Source organism: Convolutriloba macropyga, chromosome 8 (genome assembly GCF_964194025.1).
Source record: "Convolutriloba macropyga chromosome 8, txConMacr16.3, whole genome shotgun sequence".
NCBI lineage: Eukaryota > Metazoa > Xenacoelomorpha > Acoela > Convolutidae > Convolutriloba > Convolutriloba macropyga.
Window position 1 is genome coordinate 6,817,140 of NC_134475.1, and position 20,525 is coordinate 6,837,664.

The following is a 20,525-nucleotide window of genomic DNA, read 5'->3' on the forward strand; positions in this document are numbered from 1 at the left end:
TGACTACCCCATACATTTTTACAATGTAAAAACTGTCTTCAAGTCTATTTTCAGGGAATATTTTTTTCAGAGCGGATACCCTTACTATGAAATTGGTATGAATTTTGCGGAGCGGATCAACTTAATTTTGTATATTTTAGTAAGAAAAACAAACTAATGCAAAGTTGGAGCAAACAAACAAATTAAATGTGTAAAATTATACAAGCGAATTAAAATTAAGAGATTGAAAAGAGTTTCAGCAGCAAACTAAAACAAGAGCTATTTCATGCAGAAAATACCAAGAGATGCAAAAGTATGAAATAAAGAATTAATCAGGAACATAAATAAGCGGATATATGCTTGAAGATAAATAAAAGTTCTGAGTATTAATTTTACTGCATCAACCTAATAAGTATAAATTTCATGAGTGGCAAACTGCTACATAAAATCCGAAAAAAAATAAAAATAAAAAGCTACAAATGTTCGTCTGAAAACTTTCCGGACTCTAATTTTCCGAATTTCTGATAAATATTAGCAATACATTTAGGATTGTTAGAAAAAATGTATTGCAGAAAAAAAATTTGTTGCTAGTAATAAGAAAAATTGTATTGCTAAATTTTATCAGAATGTCGCAAATTAAAATTTTTTCTGTTTATTACTTTTATTCGATAGAAAAACCGAATTATTGAATAAAGTTTTGTTCGCTCAAGTATTACATATACTTGTCTCGATTCCTTGCAATCACTTTTTTTTGGTGCCCTTCAAAATTTTTCACTAGGCAAATTTCTCATATCACTGGTCTTTCGTTTTTTTTGGTTCCCATCAGATATGGAAAAACCGCAAAAACTGCCAACCCTTTCAGCAGGATAACTTTTCGAAAAAGCATTGCTGCAATACAATATCAAGCTATCAATAACAAGCAATAAAAATGAAACATACCAATTTTTTGGACTGAACTGTTTAAGGTGTCACCAAAAAAACATCTTCGTAAAAGTGCTGGTAAAAAAGCATCTTCTCTTCGTGTGCCTGCGGTCAATAATCAATTTCATTACTGTTTACTTTTGAATTATTTTTCAAATTAATCGCCTTTTTCACGTGTTGGAACAGACTGAATACCACGTTTGTAGGCAGTCAATTTTTTTCCGTTTGTTCTGATTGTCCAGCGTGACATGTCCATCTAATCTCTGTCCAACCAAGCATGAAATCAACTAGCCTTCCTTGGTCAACACTGTCAAGAAACTGTAAAAACTCCCTACATGGTTTGCAGCAGTCTTGTCGTGTCTGTAGATTCTTTTTAGCAATTCTCTTTTGCACTTTGTTGTGCTCCTACAAAATTTTATTCAACATTTCAACAATTTGAGTAAAAATTTGTAGGAGCATATTTTTTCTAGTCCTTCATACAATAAATAAGTGCAAAATAGAATTCTTAACAAAATCTCTGCGGACATGAGACAATTACAGCCTAAGTAATTTTCTTTAACACTTTCTTGTCTCGTAGAAGTCAAATTATGTTTTCTATTTAGCTTGGATTTTTTTCTGATATGAACAAGTAATCTTATAAAAATGTTGGTCAGGGACTGTTAATTTTTGGCATGTTTAATTGGTCTGAGATTAGATGGAGATGTCACGCTGGACATTCAGAAGAAACGAGAGACGAAATTAACAAACTTTGGATTTAGTCTAATTATTTTCTGTTTCAACAGGTGAAACTCACAAATAATCCTTACACAAACAGTTCAAAGAATTAGATAATGAAGAACTGATTATTTATCGAAGGCAGAGGAAGAAAGGATGCTTTTCACCAGAAGCACCTTTTGACAAAGATGTTTGATTGTGACACCGTGGACAGTTCATTCCAAATAATTGGCACCTGTTTTTGTCAACAAATTAAAAATCTTCTAGCAAAAAATCATTCCAACACAAGTGATCTCTATTTAATCCAATGGTCATATACCTTACCCAATTGTAGAAATAACTAACATATTTACTATTTGAAGTTTTAATATTGCTACCTCGCGCTTTCTTCACTTCAGGGTATTAAATCAAACTCTCCCTCGACGGAAGGTCTAACACTTTTTAATATACGTACGTATTAAGTCTCATTAAACAGCGCTGATTTATCAAAAGACGCTCGCTAAGTTCTGAAAAATCATATATATTTCAAGTTTGTTCAAAACAGCAAACTCTCACTATATAACTCAGGCTATCATTTTATAATTAAATGTTTTAAGTAGTCCAATTTAAATTTTAGTGCAAGAAAGATGCTGAGAAAGTACAGAAACGAGATAAAATGAGGCAACCAATTGACACCAATTTTCGTCAGCAATAAGCCGAACAACTTCAAATAACACTGATGAAATGAAAAGTAAATTAAAATCTTAATTTCTACTCTGACTACCCCATATATGTTTAAAATTAGAGGAAGTGTAAAAACTGTGTTCAAATCTATTTCCAGGGAACATTTTTTCAGAGCGTTTGCCCTTGCTATGAAAAAGATATGAAATTTTCGGAGCGGATCAACTTCATTTTGTCTGTCAGCTCAATAGAAAAAGAACTTGGTAACAACTTTAGGAATCCAAACCACGGTCAGCCATTTATTTTTGAAAACTCAAGTTTTGTTTGTCATACCAGGTACAAAAAAGACATAAAAGTCACTATATTTTAACAGGAACAAATACTAAATTTTATAAAAAAAAAAAAAAACTCCAATATATCTGGGCTGACGGTTACCGCTATTCATTAGAAAAACAAACAATTGAAGTAAACAAAATCAACTTCAAAAATGAATTGTTTTACGAAAAAACCAATTTTTATGAATATTTGCAGCGTAAAAATTCATTTTTTTACACGAGTATATCGATCTCTCGCAAAAAAGACTGCGAAAAAGAATCATTTTTTGTTTTCTCTGCTCCTCAAATATTTTATACCGCGCTGAAACACAATAAACACAATACCAAGTAGACTATTTCAGATCTTAGAACAGGAATTAAGTAAAAATAAAAGTTTCCGACTAATTCAAAATTTGAAAATTTAACACAATTTTTAAATTTACAGTGCAGGTGGGAAACCAACAGACATCTTATCATTTCCAATTGTGACTTTGTGTACGTTATGCGTCAACAGTTAGTTTACAGATCACGTGCCATGGCATAGTAAATCATTATCTAGAAACAAGCAATATGAGCTCGAGGTGCTGAGTAGCAAATAATATGCACCCTCTAGGCATAAGGGCACAGAGGAAAATGATCCCAAACATCATATTTACAACCATATTAGTTGAACTCAACTTCCCATTTGCTCTAACAACGGCAGTTTAAATGTATAGACTTGTGATTATTTTTCCTTATTTCAAAATGACTTTAGGTTTGGTGGTTGTTCATTGCTCCATCTTTCAAAAATGCTGTGGGCCTATAACCGAACTCTACAAGAAAACATATCAGCTGCGAGTGTCGAAAACAGAAAAAAATTCTGGCGATGAAGGAATTCAGAAATTAACCAAAAACATAACTCATTTGATCACGTTTCGGTTAATATTTTTTTTTGAAACTATATTACCAAATTTCGCAAGCATAGAGATGATCACAGACTTCGCAAAATTGTTTTATGAATCAGTAACCAGATCGCGGTCAAGAAAACTCGACATAAAGACAACTTCATATTAACAGAAATGATTTGAAAAGCATCTTAAAAAATCTAACTTCCACTTTGACTACCCCATACATTTTTACAATGTAAAAACTGTCTTCAAGTCTATTTTCAGGGAATATTTTTTTCAGAGCGGATACCCTTACTATGAAATTGGTATGAATTTTGCGGAGCGGATCAACTTAATTTTGTATATTTTAGTAAGAAAAACAAACTAATGCAAAGTTGGAGCAAACAAACAAATTAAATGTGTAAAATTATACAAGCGAAGTAAAATTAAGAGATTGAAGAGTTTCAGCAGCAAACTAAAACAAGAGCTATTTCATGCAGAAAATACCAAGAGATGCAAAAGTATGAAATAAAGAATTAATCAGGAACATAAATAAGCGGATATATGCTTGAAGTTAAATAAAAGTTCTGAGTATTAATTTTACTGCATCAACCTAATAAGTATAAATTTCATGAGTGGCAAACTGCTACATAAAATCCGAAAAAAATAAAAAGCTACAAATGTTCGTCTGAAAACTTTCCGGACTCTAATTTTCCGAATTTCTGATAAATATTAGCAATACATTTAGGATTGTTAGAAAAAATGTATTGCAGAAAAAAATTTGTTGCTAGTAATAAGAAAAATTGTATTGCTAAATTTTATCAGAATTTCGGAAATTAAAATTTTTCCTGTTTATTACTTTTATTCGATAGAAAAACCGAATTATTGAATAAAGTTTTGTTCGCTCAAGTATTACATATACTTGTCTCGATTCCTTGCAATCACTTTTTTTTGGTGCCCTTCAAAATTTTTCACTAGACAAATTTCTCAAATCACTGGTCTTTCGTTTTTTTTTGGTTCCCATCAGATATGGAAAAACCGCAAAAACTGCCAACCCTTTCAGCAGGATAACTTGTCGAAAAAGCATTGCTGCAATACAATATCAAGCTATCAATAACAAGCAATAAAAATGAAACATACCAATTTTTTGGACTGAACTGTTTAAGGTGTCACCAAAAAAACATCTTCGTAAAAGTGCTGGTAAAAAAGCATCTTCTCTTCGTGTGCCTGCGGTCAATAATCAATTTCATTACTGTTTACTTTTGAATTATTTTTCAAATTAATCGCCTTTTGCACGTGTTGGAACAGACTGAATACCACGTTTGTAGGCTGTCAATTTTTTCCGTTTGTTCTGATTGTCCAGCGTGACATGTCCATCTAATCTCTGTCCAACCAAGCATGAAATCAACTAGCATTCCTTGTTCAACACTGTCAAGAAACTGTAAAAACTCCTTACATTGTTTGCAGCAGTCTTGTCGTGTCTGTAGATTCTTTTTAGCAATTCTCTTTTGCACTTTTTTGTGCTCCTGCGAAACTTTATTCAACATTTCCACAATTTGAGTAAAAATTTGTAGGAGCACATTTTTTTCTAGTCCTTCACATGACAAAAAGAAATGCAAAATAGAATTCTTAACAAAATCTCTGCAGACATGAGACAATTGCAGCCTAAGTAGGAAATTTTCTTTAACACTTTCTTGTCTCGTAGAAGTCAATTTATGCTTTCTATTTAGCTTGGATTTTTGTCTGATATGAACAAGTAATATTGTAAAAATGTTGGTCAGGGACAGTTTGTTTTTTGCATGTTTAGTTGGTCAGAGATTAGATGGAGATGTCACGCTGGACATTCAGAAGAAACGAGAGACGAAATTAACAAACTTTGGATTTAGTCTAATTATTTTTTGTTTCAACAGGTGAAACTCACAAATAATCCTTCCAAAAACAGTTCAAAGAATTAGATAATAAAGAACTGATTATTTATCGAAGGCAGAGGAAGAAAGGATGCTTTTTGCCAGAAGCACTTTTTGACAAAGAAATTTTTTATTGTGGCACCGTGGACAAATTGGAAAACTTCTAGCAAAAAAACCGTTCCAACACAAGTGATCTCTATTTAATCCGATGGTCATATACCTTACCCAATTGTAGAAATAACTAACATATTTACTATTTGAAGTTTTAATATTGCTACCTCGCGCTTTCTTCACTTCAGGGTATCAAATCAAATTCTCCCTCGACGGAAGGTCAACACTTTTTAATATACATACGTATTAAGTCTCATTAAACTTGCTTAGTCCAATTCACTGTTACAAATTTCTTTCTAAGAGTTGTTGTTCTGCTTTTTCTTGCTTATGTATGTTGCGCTTTACAGCTGCATCAAACAAACAAAATTACTTAAAACAACTTTTACTTGCTTTTAATTGACATATTCCTCCGGATTGAATGAATAACAAACAAAACCATAATCGTTTGGTTTAGGTTTTGCAGATTGTTACGAAAATTTTCTCACTCCATAAAAATTTAACCGATATCGATTTAATCTATCTCAAAAAACCAGCTATATTCCCAATCCCTTTACTAAAAAGTTGCCCTAGTCTCAGCTTAATAAGATTTTATTAGTGGTGTCAGTGCGGTGTTGTTCACAAACATAGTCAATTGACCTCAGTTGTTTGAACAAAAGCTAATTTAACAACAAATCAGGCATAATCTTAACAGAAACAGTCTGAGTCTAAATCAAATCACGCAAATCACGCAAAAATGTAGCTACAGAAAGTGAGAATTGACGTCACGCGCGCGCAAACGCCGTTAGTGAGAGGAAAATTAGTTCAGAAAATGTGACTTGTTCAGCTTTGCTGTGTGAACAATTGTATAAGGACAGAAGGACCTCAGATGACAATACAAAAACAACTACGAACACCATAACATATACTGAAGTAAGTTAGCACCCCCATTTTCACAAAATAAAAATTCAATTTTTGAGGCAACATTACTCCAACTTAAAATCACATTTTGAAAAAATTGAGAAAGGGTAAACAAAACTGGTGAAAATCACAAAGTTTCGCAGACCCCCAGATCTTCACAAAAACAGTTAACAAAACGGATGTCAAAGTTCGCTATCTCCTAAACACCAAAAATCAAAAAATCCTTAAAATATTACACTCTTGGCGGATTTTGTAATCATACTGTAATCATATTTTTATTCAATTAATTTTGCAAAATTAATTGAATAAAAAACCCAGTTAAGCATGTAGTTACTCCTCCACTAAAACGGGTTGGATCAGAAGTTATTACGAATTGATAATTTATTTAAATCATTGAATGAGAACTAAAATATGAAGTTACAAAAATTTAAGATCCAAATGTCAAATTGCAATTACAATTGATAGATTCTCGGTTATGAAGACTTTTGACAAATCAAGTATCAACGCCTCGCCATTTGCTATTTTAATACATTTTATAATAACGGTATCTAAAGTCGATGCAAACACAAACGCAAGTGACAATATTTTTTTAACTTCGCGATCTATTCTGGGTCGGAAGCTTGTGGGGGGGGGGGGGGGGGGGTGAACTATACAAACCCACGCCAACTTGCCATTGACGCATCATATAACACATTTAACGCGTCATATATCACAAATTGCAAATAGAAGTCTGCGCACTGCATATTGCAAACAACACCGGAACGCGGGGGCGGGGGTGTGAAATTAAAGAAAAAATGGCAGGCAATGATACTCGACCAAGACGGGCTAGAATGACAAGGCAATGTCAACAATCAAAAGGGCGAATTCATTCCCAGTTTTGTTCCAAACTGAAGTTTGCTCCTTCTGTGCTGTCTGTATGCTTTCCTCACTTGATAAACTTTCACCATTTCGCTTATGAAAAGAGCCACGAAGGACCATGCCGCCCCCATCACCCAAACATGACCAGGTGTGTTCGGAATCGAGAAGGGGGTGGATCTGTATGTCTGCACGTCTGAGTAGAAATAAAACAACTGCAGCCCAATTATTAACGGGCACATTATAGCCCACACAACATTTCGAAAAGGTGCCTTCCGCCAAATGTATGTCCTGGGGAAGACGAAACTGGCTGATATGAAACAGAAGTGAACAACAAGAAGCCACGTGACCAAGTTCTGGGCAACGACCAGGGCGCCTCTGTAACTGCCGCGGTACCCGTTCCACACCTCGGTGGAGTTGGTGTTGCCGTGACTGAGGAGACAGTGTTCCTCGGCAGTGACAAATATACACATGGTGTAGAGGATTGTCATTTCGAGGAGAGGTAACAGAATGCAAGTGGGAAGAAATCGCATGGCAAACACAGTGATGAAGTCACGAACGTCCTAAAATGCACAAAGTCTACAACAGCTACGCTTAATCCCGTCCAACTCTTTCCTTTTCTCCGTGACTAAACTTTTTGTGTGACAAAACTAAAGAGCTTTTTTTAACTGATATACTTGATTTTTTGCATCCGGTAACAGCAGTAAGAGCAAAAACTTACGGTAATGTTGACCAAAAACTCACGAGTCAAAAAAGTATCCTTAAATGCGTAATAAGAAATAGAATCAGGAATCCCAATCACAAACCAATGGGATCTATTCCATTTTACCCCCCTCCCCCCGCCGTGTTTTTATGCCCCCAGTTTCAAACTATGTATTCTAATATAGCCCGTTACTATGTACAAAATAGCATGTGCGCCTGGGGGCGTAAAAGATATGTGCCTACTAAGCTGGGGGAGGGCATGAATTTCCAAGTTAAACCTACTTTGATCAACTTTTAACGGACAGTCTGTCTGACATTCGCGTAATTTAATTGCGGTACAATTTTAGTCCGTTGAGTTATTGTATAATTTTGTCATGTACGTAAGTAAGTCAGAAATGTATGTATATTAGACTAGTACATTTCCACATATCGTCTTATTAATAGATTGATACGAGGCCAGAAAGACACCGAGTGTCAAACTCAAGTAGATGAGATTCGATGTGAGTGGTGTACCGTTTTGAGTATCTTTTTGAAGTTTTTGCTGGCTGTGGTCCACTGGAGACTGTTGTCACAGATGGGATTGGCAAGGAGGGAGGTGGCGAGCAGGGGCAGGATGAAGCCAACTAGCCAGAGGATGAGGGAGCCGGAGAAGGGAGGGGGCTGGAAGCAGACGGCAGAGAGCACCTGGGTGAGAATGAGGGCCAAGTGACAGGAGAGGAGGAAGAGAAGGGCCGTCTTCAGGTTCTCGCTCAGTCTACTCGCCTACAACAACATCCGACATAAGTCCACAAATCCAGATCAAGGAAGTAATGGAAATAAAATTTGAATTACAGCCCAACGGATACTCGGAGCTAGTGCGAAAGGAAGTCTAAAATATTTAGAATTAATAATGGATAATTCAAAATATTGGACGATAACTCTGTTTTTTAAATAGTTAGTTCGCCGTTTGACTTTTGCATAATAATGGCATTTTCGTTCTCAGAAAGCGAGTTTACAATTTGGGTACATAATTCCATTGTCGGCAAGTAATTTATGGATAATGACTTTCTAAAAGTAACATACTATTCAATTCGATGTAAAGCTTCCAGTAAATTGTCATATTCTAATTTTAGATTTGTGTGAGGTGATCACATTTTCGTCGGTTGAAGCATGATTTTATCATCGCCCAACTCAACTGCTTTTCTAAGGATATTTTTAGATAGTCAGTTTCACATAAAAGGCCCGAAAAAGCGTTCTTGAAAAGATCACGCCTGTTCCATAGTTTGATTTACTACCCACACAATAGGTTCTTCAAGTTTGAGCTTTAAATAAAGCCTCCTTTTTCAGGTGTGAGATTCATTTGCAGCAGTCAACTTCCCATTTTAGAACTTTTAATTCCCAGTCACAATTCTTTATTTCTTACTATGAGCAAAACAGTGGTTTTATGTTGGTGTCTTACTGAATGGAATATGTTGGTAAGAGAGACATTTCGGAGTGTCTGGAGAGAGCATGGAAGGGAACCGAGAGCAGAGGCCAGACCCAGGGGAGAGAGGTGTCGCCCGTCGGGTAGGAAGGGCTCGAAGCACACCGGCTGTCGCACACACGGCTGAGGCACGTAAGGCATCACTCCGATACTAAAATATAAAAAAAACACTACCAATGTATTATACTGGTAAGAAATTAAAATAAACATTTTTGTTTCATAACCACATGTAAACAAACTAATGCACTGATATGTGGCCTGATATCTGAGGTGTGTCAGTCGCTGACTAAGAGGGGTCTTATGGGGCGGGGGTCGAGCAAGCGTGGTAAGGGATTGATGGGGGAGAGGACAAAGGAGGGTGTCCAAACCGCCCAAAATTTCTCTCTGCGCCACACACTATGATTTTGTCCTATCAGCTTAGATGAATTGTACACTTAGAGACTAGCAAGCTCTAAGAAAGCTACTGCTCAGCCACTTCATATCCTCCAGCTCCAGGCTTCACCTGTTTATCCGGTTTTTGAAGACGAAAAGTTGACATAAACCGACCAACGTCAAACAAATGCTCTCGAACAACAGGCATGGCAAAATGAAATGGGACTGTAGCCTAGATAAAATTTTATTGGTGCAAGAAATTCTTTCCTCCCCTTACAATAGTTTTCTTTATAGCAGCGACGTAATTTCCGAGTAAGCAATTTAGGTCAAGAAAAATCTAGAAGTCAAGCGTGAAAACGTCACTCGAGAAATGAAATTGGAAGACTGTTCTAGAACAAACCAGTTAAGCAAAAATTTTGCGTAAAAAAGAAACAAACACATTTACATTAATTGCTTCAAACTTTGTTCCAGAGTAATTAAAAAGCGTCAGAAGAAAATTTGGTCAAGCGAGAAATCGCATAAAAAAATACAGTAGGAGTTATATAATTGCTTATAAACTTCGTCTTTAAATCTGTTAGAGCTCTAGTTTCAGAGAAGATTGTTTAGTAAAACCCCACCTGACATCGGCCTGTAGAAATATGTCGATGTTTGTGACATTGAGAGAGCTTCCATAAACACAGACAACCTCCGAGTTCTCCTGCATTATTGTCATCATCTCCTTCGTCGCTAAAACAAACAATCACTCAATCAGTGTGAAAAATTGAATCATCTGGATAGGTAACCCCCCCCCCCCCCCCAAAAAAAATCAAGAACTGCCATTCGCACCATTAAATTATGTCTCCTCAGATTTTTGGTGAATAGCATAATTCAAGACTATTACGGATCTTAGAGATCTGCTCAGGGATTTAATGTCCTCGGGATCTACCAGTTTATCCCGTTTGTCACTACGATAAGTCAAATTTTCAGACGAAAAATCAGTCCTAGGAAAAATGGCATAAAAAGAACAGGACAAAAAAAACAATTGCTTTGAAACTTTTTTGAAAGCAAATGAAAATGCCGTACGACAGTTAATTAAATAAAAACTGATCCATTTCAAGGTGGTCACGCCAGGAAACACTATCTCACCTTCGGGCGTGCAATCCGTAAACAGTGGCACCAAAAGAGGAACATTATCCACATGTTCCAAATGAGGTCTGATGTTCTCTACGCCCCTTGGCAATTTCGCTCGATTCGAGAGGTCATAGAGGTCATCAAACATGACGCCTTCTGTGCCTGCCAAACTGTTTAGCCCGAATGACTGTTCAGATGTCCTTGAAATTGCGTCATCTTGAACATGGGTAATCTGTGAATTGATGGAGCCAGTCCGACTCAAGCCAGGTGCTCTGGTTTTGAAACCAGTTCCCGAACTGTTAACTTGGTTGCCAGGATAGCCCGAGTTATGTACGTTATTACTAAACTGTTGGTTATGATTGCTATACTGAGTTTGGTTAGAGTAAGTAGTATTGAGTAAAGCTTCTGAGGCGTCTGTGGTATGATCTGCGTATTGGTTTTCGGTTCCACTGAGAGTTGCATAGCGCCTGATCGGAACTGGGGGGCCACTTCTGCGACTTGGGTTCGATCGAATTGACGAGGAGTTTTGTACAACCCCTCTCTGCTGCTCCAGGGTTGTATCCAGCGGGCTTTTAGCACGATTTGAAAGCAAAGTATTGTTTGAGCCATGATGACTTATGTTTAAGCCTTGATTGTTGGCATTATGGTTACACTGTGTGCAATAATTGTTATCGGGTGCTATATTTTGTTGTGCATGACTGTTGCAAGTGTTGGGTGCTGAGTAACAGCAAGGTTGTGGGCACGGTCGTTCCGAAACCTTCTGAAGATGATTCACTCCAGATCCTGGCATTGCATTTTGATGGGGATAATTCATGCATGTGCTCTCTATACTACTACATTGACTCTCAATTCCACCTCCGGGCACTACTCGATTTTGATTGGCTGACAACACGTTCGAGTTGTTCAAAGTTGAACATTGGTAGCAGAACTCGACTGGGGAATTTCCACTTCCGCTTAAGTCGCACGAGGGGGTATCATTCACAGTTCCCCTGGAAGTGAGATGTTTCTGGGTATGCATACTTTGACTGGGTGCCATCATGGGGGGTTGTGGCGACACCGAATTTGTATGTGAGAGGCAAGGAGCTCCTTGGGGGTTCCGGACGTTTGATGTCAGGGATCCGGGGAAGTTATGAGAATGGTTAACATGACTACTGTTATGATCTCGAGGGTTTGGGAGGGGCGAAACTGCACCCGACGATGATTCTGAAATTGACCCTGGACTCATAGGAGGCAACGATATGAATTCATCCTGTTCAGCGATAGCGTCCCGCGTATCGACACCAATTGAGGACATGTTGTTCTCCCAGACACCTCCCGGACGCAAATTGTGATTGGCTGATTTGTTGGTGTGGATGGCGTTCATTCCTGAGACTAAATTCACTTCTTCTTGCGACTGGCGTTTGAGCTGTTCCAGCTTTTCCAGGCGGAGAAACATCTCATCCAAACCCGCCTCTTCGTGACCTTTGAGACTGATGGAGTCCTCTTGTTTTTCGCCGGCGGTCTGGACGCCAATCTCAACGTACTTCCGAGATGGCTGAAATGAAATTCAAAATCAAGAAACAAGATCAAAAATGATTCCAGCTTTTTCATATTTAACATAATGTGGTATAAAGGAATTTGTCCCGAACTGAAATCAACCAAACTTAGTTAAATAATGGTTTATTATTTAACGCAGCAAAGAACAAATTTACTGCCAATTTTATAACAATTCATAAAGAATTTTATTTTTAAAAATAAATTCCCAAGATATCGCCGAAAGACAGCAACGTCTCATATAGGCTCTAATTTACTTTAAATGGATATCAAAATTTGCTTGATTAAATGTCCCATGAAAAGTGCCCAAACGCGTTAAAATGAATTTAAATATCGAAAACGCTTGAATTAGTAAACACAGATAGGCTTTAAGTGGAATATAAGCTTTGATTGATGAGAATGATTTTTGAAGGAAAAAAAACATAGCTGGCAGAGTGCTAGCAAATGCCTGGTATTTCATAGTTTTATTCCGTTCTCTTTTAATTTCGCTTCTTGATTTTAAATGTATTCGCGTAAATTTTCTGAATGAATTCTAATTTCAATTCAGTTAAAAAAGTGAGTGGGGTAAGTCAGAAATCAAACAAGAAAGAGCTGACTTACTTATGTAGAGCAAAAACACGTGATCGAAAAATAAAACGAATTAAAACCTATACCTGGACAGTCTTGAACTACAATCCAAAGAGTTGAACTAACTAATGACCTGACATCTAAAAATTTTTCAGCAACGTCAAACTAGGACAGCCAACAAAGCCTATGACCCTATATGCACAAAAATGGTAAAACAATTAGAAAAATCCGTTTTACAAGATTGTGTTTTAATAATCACTGAAAAAACATACTTCAAGAAAATAGTGATTCGAAAAATCCTTTAGAAGAGTATACAATTCAACAACCTTGTGGGAATCAATGACAGACAAAGCAAAAAAGAGGCAAAACCTAAAAAATTTGGCAATAATAAGAAAATCGTTGGAGTCCAGTGGCGTCAGACTATGAAAACCTCAAAACTGCATGCCAAAATCCATAATCACAACATATGATAAAGCTTTATGAGTCAAAAAAAACTTTCAGCAGTTGTAATGCCTGAGAACGGAACAACATAATTACATATGAAGTCAAGATTCAAAAACTCACTTTAACATTTCGAAAGCAAAACTATCAATAAAAACAATAGCAAAAACTTGAAGCCAATATACTGACCAAAATGACGCCAACAAGGAATGTTTTTTTTGCAATGAAGAGATAAGACCACAAAAAACAACAAAAGCAACAAAATCAAAAGAAGGAGTCAAAATAATAAAAACGACTGCTTTTACCTCCAGCGACCAATTAATTATATTCACCTTTTCCTCAGTAGCAACCAATGAAATCTGTCATTAATGAGATTAAGTGATAAGACAGCAACAAGTACAACAAATACTATTATAAGTCGAAATTCCACTGAAATTTTTTGGAAATAATTAACGTATAAAACATAAAGGCAATAGCTCTTAATTGAAACAATATATTCGAACAACTTAGGCATCTTCAGCAACAGATGAGACCTTTAATTAATTAGATTATGACCTTTAATCAATTTTTGCAAACAACAAAAATTGAATAGTATTTCTCGATATCAACAAAGTCAGTCATAGAAAATATCAAATAAATCTAATGCTTTACGAGATCCTGATGAGATTAAATGAGTTTGCTTTGTTGAGATTAAATGGTGAGATTCCAGGTGAGTTTAAAAGATAACAACACAAAATTTCAAACATATTACTCGCAAAACTCAAAATTCATTAAAAATGTCCGAGAAGAAACAGTATCAAAGTCGTGAAAAACCAAGAACTCGAACCATTAAGTAGGTTCATTTATGCCCCATTAGCAAGCAATGAGACCAGTCAAAAAAGGTATTAAAAGATAACAACAAACCAAAATAATAAAAGATAGCAAAAATCAAATATTCGCTAAATTTTTAATGACAACATATAGTGTCAAAGTCATAAAAAAGCATTAGCTGCCCGTTGACAAAATAAAGCAATGGCAAAAAGGTGCAATTAGAACAGATACGTATCATATTAACAGCAATCAAGAGAAGAAACACTAAACACACCCAGCAGACTGCCGGAAAACAGCCGCCGTTGATTCCCATGACCAAGATTAGGATTGAAAGAAGAGAACAACTTGGAAGTAAATGAAAAAAATGACTTTTTTACACAGAGAATTTTTGAGAGCATTTTGGAGCCGAACATATTCCTGTTTCGTTGTGAAACGACACAAGGGCTAGTATCAAAACCAATAAGCATTAGAGATGGAAACTAAGAACAAAGTTCGAGTAACGAGCATCTAAAAATTGTGCTTTATGGGTTTATCCCGTTTCTATTTCTGATTTCGTTTTTTGAATACTGACTCTGTTCATTTTAAATTGCTTTGCCGAGCAAATACTGTCAATAGACACTTTTAGCAGAATGAAAGAAGAGTGAAACTAGCCCAGAGAAGTCAAAAAGATTTCACTCAAAATGTTGAACAAGCAATGAACTAAGGTGAAGCGAAAAAAATTCTATTCGACGAAATAAAAAAACAGCAGGACAAGTCCTGACGTACAATTCAAAGAATTTTATTGACTAAACAGAAAACTAGACCTAGAACGGATTCTGAATGGCTTGGGAAAACCATTTATAAAAAAATCCGATCCAAAAAATAAAAAAAACAGTAAAAATCATAGTGAAATTGCCGCATGTGAACAAAAAACCACTAGCGAGAAACCGAATTTTTGTTCAAACACCGTTTTCTCACTCTACTTTAAATTTAGATCAAAAAAATTTCACGGCGCAAAACCACTCGCTCCACTTGCTGTTTCGGCGTGACCAAAATCACTACTCCAATTTGACTTCAAAAATCATGAAAATGTGTGAACAGATCTTAAAAAAAGACAGCGCCCCAATACAATTCAAATTCGTTGAATTATAATAGGAGCGCTATAATAGCCGGCTGAGAAGCTGAGGCGGCTATTAAAAAGAACTCAAATTTCACGAGAAAAATATCGCTTTCAAAGACTGAAAATTCGTCAAACACTAATTTCTCATTGCACTTCAAACGTAATTTGAAACCTTCTATAATTTGAACACTTCTATAATTTGAACTATTAATTTGAACTCCACGCTTCAAATCTATTCTTCTTTTCACTCCCTTTATTACTCCCGCGTGATTAAAATTACCACTCTAATTTGACTTCTCACTGACGTGAAAAAGTCGAAAAAAGTGTGAGCAAGTCTTAAAGAGAGCGCACCAATAGAACCAAAATACTTTGGATTGTAAAAATGAGATTGACCAAAGAATAGCCCTTGAGAAGCTGACTGTGACCATAAAATTTCAGACCAAAAGCAAAAAAAATCCCTTCTTTTATTAATTGCTGAGATGTTATATTTTGATTATACTTATTGCTGCTTCTGTCAGCTGCTCTCAAAAATCTTAAATTAGAGTGACACAATGCTAACTTGATCTCATCCGATGACAGTAAAGGAAAAATATATTGGTAGTGGGTGACGTATAACCAAAAATTTGATCACAAGGATGAACAAAAAATTTACTCCACTAAATATGAAAAATGCACGCGAGCAATTAAGTCGAAATTCAAAGAATGGGCAAAAAGCTGATTGGAAGTGATGATCATGATGTCACTTCATCGTAACAAAAATCTTGAAGAAGAAACAAGGAACAAAAAATATAAATCCTGAACTACAATCCAAGGAATTATATTATCTATTAACCTGACAACCTATATTAAAGCAGCAACGTAAAACCATGACGGTCAACAAAGTACATGTTTCTATATGCTCACAAATGAACTATACCAAAAAACACCCAAAAAAACACTTTAAAATTTTCATTTCCAAGAACTGGAATATTAAAAACAATTAGAACAACGAATTATAAAAAATACCCACCTTCCAAATGAGTACAAAATACAATAAAATTGGGGAAATCGATACCAGACAAAGCATAAAACTGAGAAAATCGGTGAAAATTAGACTTATTTTGAAAAGTTGCCTCAAGTAAACAAAAAAGAACTACATAATATTTTTAATGAGCGCATGAATAACGAATTTAGTAGTCACCGAAAGTCAACGGCCCTGCTAGGTAAAAAATGACAAAAAAGAATTAACGATGGCAGGATTTAAAATTTCCAAAAACATCTCAGAAACAAATGTATCTAAGTCAAACAAAGCCGGCAAATTGCCGGAAAATAGCCACTGTTGACCTGCTTGACCCACATTGGCGTTGAAACAGAAAAAAAATTAAGAGATAGAAATTGACAGAATTATTCTAAGTGTCAAATAGTTCTTATTTGGTGTGTAAATTCAACACATTCGGTTAGATTCTAAATTAAACTTAATTCAGCTTCTAAGCTCAACGCTATCAAGCATAATACTAATGTCAGCTAGCAATCGCTTCAATGAACTTTGATAACCTAATGCATTATGACTTAATGACCAGGCTTTATATGTTTATCCCGTTTCTTTTGATTTTGCTCTTTTGACATTGACCTTATTCAACAAATTGCTTAACTCAATGCTCAAAAGAATTTAAAATCCATTCACTTGAAACAATGAGTGAGGTAAGTCAGATGTCAAGCGTGAAAGTCGTGACTGATGTAAAACGAAAAACGTGATCAAAAGGTAACGCGAATTTAAAAAAAAGAAGAGCGCCTAATTAAAAGCCGTTGAGAGGCTAACAGTGGCTATTAATAAAAACGATAGCTAAAATCGTAAGCCGACAAACTGAAGACAATTAGACCGCAATAGAAGACCAATGCAGTTTGAGACTAGCGAACTGCAGTTTTTGAGACTAGGCGAAAAGACCAAACAAAAAGCAACCAAACAAGCAAAAATTTTGGAAAATAGATAAGAAGTCATAAAAAACCACTTCAATGGAATCAAATAACTTATTAAGTTTATCTATACCTCATTATTAACCGATAAAACTATCATTAATGAGAATGTAATTACACAGCTAAATGAACAAAACAAGGTCTTAAGTTCAAAAATTGAACAATTTTGAAAAATACTTTGTGTCAAAGTCATAGAAAGCATTAGTTGACCCCAACAACGTACAGCAAATACAGGAAAAAAATATCTCGAAAAATTTTTGAAAACAAATGGTGTCAAACTTAAAAAAAACTATTATTTAATTAGATTTACTTATGCCTCATTAGCTTGCGATAAGAACTGCCATCAACGAGATTTAAGGATAAGAAAGACATAGGAGATTTATTCTATTGCACCTCGATAGATAGCCAATAAAACTAGTCAAAAATAAACTAAGAAACAGTACAACAAAAATTACTATAAAACGGGTATAAGCGAAAAAATGACTCAGTATTATAAACTGCCAATTGATTGATTAAAAAAGACAACTATGCATTATTTGAACAAATGTTCACCTTTTCAAAAATAGTTAGGAATATCATGAATTTTTTTTTAAAAATGGAAGTCAAATGACCGCATGTGAAAAAATTTAGCTTCTCCCAAAAATTTCAAACTAATTCCATTTGAATAAAAATGATAAGTAAACAAAACTTATTCATTCTGGAAACGAGCTAAAAATCAAAACACTACCTCTGAAAAATATCATTTGAACGTAGATAAGTGTAGATCAAAGCAGTTGATCAGTATCAAAGAAGATTAGCACAAAAGAAATATTTTTACTTTTCAAGAACAAACCACGTGCAAAAAAATCAGTTGATTTAGCAACCGGACATAAATAGAAAAAATGAAGAAACGTAGCAAATTCTAAAGAGCACAACTCATTTATTTAAAAAGAGCAAAAAAATTTGAAGTGCTGAACCTCGACCTAAACATGCTATTTATCAACCACTTAGAACTGAAAAATTGAGAAAATACAACAACAATGAGAAGTGCCAAAAGATACCACAAAGCAAAAAAAAAACAAGCAACAGCAAAAAAAATGATTTGATTTAAAAATTTCAGCACAAAAAACTATTTTGCCTTCAGAACTATACGCTAACTTGAGAACTCCTATTTTCAATCAGAATATATATATCGACTAACTTCGGACGAATTTCTCTAGAACGACTGATGAGGCAAACAACTCAGAAGGGGACATAGACTAGAGAAACGCTTATGGTGCAAAATCTTGTTACTAGGGAGGAGTTCGAACCTCCGACGTCTAGGTTGATAATCCAGTAGATTAATCACTACGCTATTCGAGCTCTCTATAGTGTTCGCGCAATCATAGACAAATAGACGTCCCAAAAATAGAATTTTCAAAGAACCTGATTGGTTGAGAACTTTGAAAAACTAATTTTATGCGCTCAATTAACCTAAATTGGACATACCCTAATTATAGACTATATAATTACCCGCATCTGGCCATGTATCACCGGCCGGTGGGACTTGATATGAACCTATCACAACCATTTTCCCTAGCACCTTCGCTTACAATCTTTATTTTAAGCAAAACTTCATTTCTGAATGCGCGAATTCAGACCACTAAAAATTAAAAAGCCAAGCGTGAAAAAGTCACTCGAGAATTCGTATCGAAAGCATGTTCCAGAAGAAACGGTCAAGCAAAAAAATTGCATGAAAATGATAGGTTCGAGAGCAATTAATGAAAAGATTAAAAAAGAGAATAACATTTGGACCGTTCCATGAAACTTTTCTTAATATACTTACGGGCTTTATGACGTCGGCATTACAATTAAACTTTGCAATGTGATAATCTTTTTCATATTTATAAAGCTTCAAAGACACGCAGAGACTATGAAACAGTTCAAAAGCAGAATAAAACAAAAGCGTGTAAGATTGAAACCAAACCGCCAAAAATACGTTAAATTAGCAGTCGAAAAGTCCAGCTTTTAACATGATTCACTAATGAACTTGTAGATCACCAGAATTTGTTTCAGGGTCAACAAAAAAGTCTCAATTAGGTTTGTTGAAAAATCAGTCATGATATAAAAAGCAAAGAGTCCATAAAAAGAGTCCGAATACAAACAAATGGGCAGAAATTTGTCGAAATCATAATTGCTAAGAATCCTGATTTCCATGCCATTTTAAAATCAAATATGCAAAAAGAAAATTTGGCTTTAACCACAGATTTAATCGATGTGAAAAATAGCTTTTAAACGAGCGAAACGGCTACCAAAATGAAATTTCAAGAAAAACAACTATCGGAGTTGCAGATCTTTTGCTCTGACTTCGTAAATTTCTGTCCAATAAAAGTGGAGCTGAGAAAATTGTCCTAATTTGTAGAAATTGAACTGCCATATAAATTTGAAAACCTAAATTGGCTGAAAATGATGCTGAGATGAGTTAAAATTAGGCCACATGTCTCCCAAAATTTATCTAAACTTCAAGGTGTGAGATAGTGACAAAGGCAAAATGCAAAACAAAAAACAACAAGGGTTGGTCTAATTGCTCTCAAATGACGAGAGGAAGCAAAACCCCTCGCCGTACTTCAGCCGGGGAGGGGATATAATATCCCTAAGGGCTAACAATGATAGTATTAGAGCTGATTGTAGACCACTACTAAGATTTAAAATAAAAAGAAACCAATTTTGACGCGCTTTGGCTTGACTTTTAATAGTATACGCCAGAAGTTGAGTTTGCGGCTTAAATTCTGAATGAGAGCAATATATATCACGCAGAAATCGAGAGTCACGCGTGAAAAAGTCACCCCAAAAGTCAGAGCCTTAGACAACCGGTCGTATAAAGATCAACAGGGCCAAAATAGTTGCTGAAAACTTTGTTTGAGAGCTATTAACAACAGAGCTCTGTATTAATAGGATTTTAAATGATTTTTAATGGCACATATTTTTCTATGTGAAGTACGACCACAAATTTGAGAGAACGCAAAAACAGTCGAGTAGATAATTCCGCCCTCCGCAACGGTGAAGTCACGAAAAGTGAATGTACATTTTTGCGATGAAAGGTCAAGTCTTTAAACGCGAGGGAGTACAATTACACGTGCAATGCAATTTGCCACAATGGAATTATGAACCTCGCTTTACTCTGATATCGAAGTCGATGTTGATTAAGGCTAAAAGCTTAATTCGAACCAAGTTGCCAAATTGTTTTGTAGAAATATACAGTCATGCACTTCACACAAAAACACGTACTGGCAG

At 35.5% G+C, this 20,525-nt stretch overlaps 1 protein-coding gene across 10 annotated transcripts in view; it reads right to left on the reverse strand.

Moving 5' to 3' along the window:
* Nucleotides 1–7,112: 7,112 nt before the first annotated feature.
* Nucleotides 7,113–20,525, reverse strand: part of LOC142344422 (transmembrane protein 94-like) — a 138,476-nt gene continuing 125,063 nt past the window's right edge. For all 10 annotated transcript variants that reach the window (XM_075396049.1, XM_075396042.1, XM_075396043.1 and 7 more), the window contains 5 exons: nt 10,886–12,404; nt 10,378–10,486; nt 9,365–9,539; nt 8,440–8,688; nt 7,113–7,787 (listed from right to left, as the gene is read on the reverse strand). In XM_075396049.1, the coding sequence (XP_075252164.1) occupies nt 7,221–7,787; nt 8,440–8,688; nt 9,365–9,539; nt 10,378–10,486; nt 10,886–12,404 (2,619 nt within the window). In that variant the 3' untranslated portion in view covers nt 7,113–7,220. The remainder of the gene's footprint in view (nt 7,788–8,439; nt 8,689–9,364; nt 9,540–10,377; nt 10,487–10,885; nt 12,405–20,525) is intronic.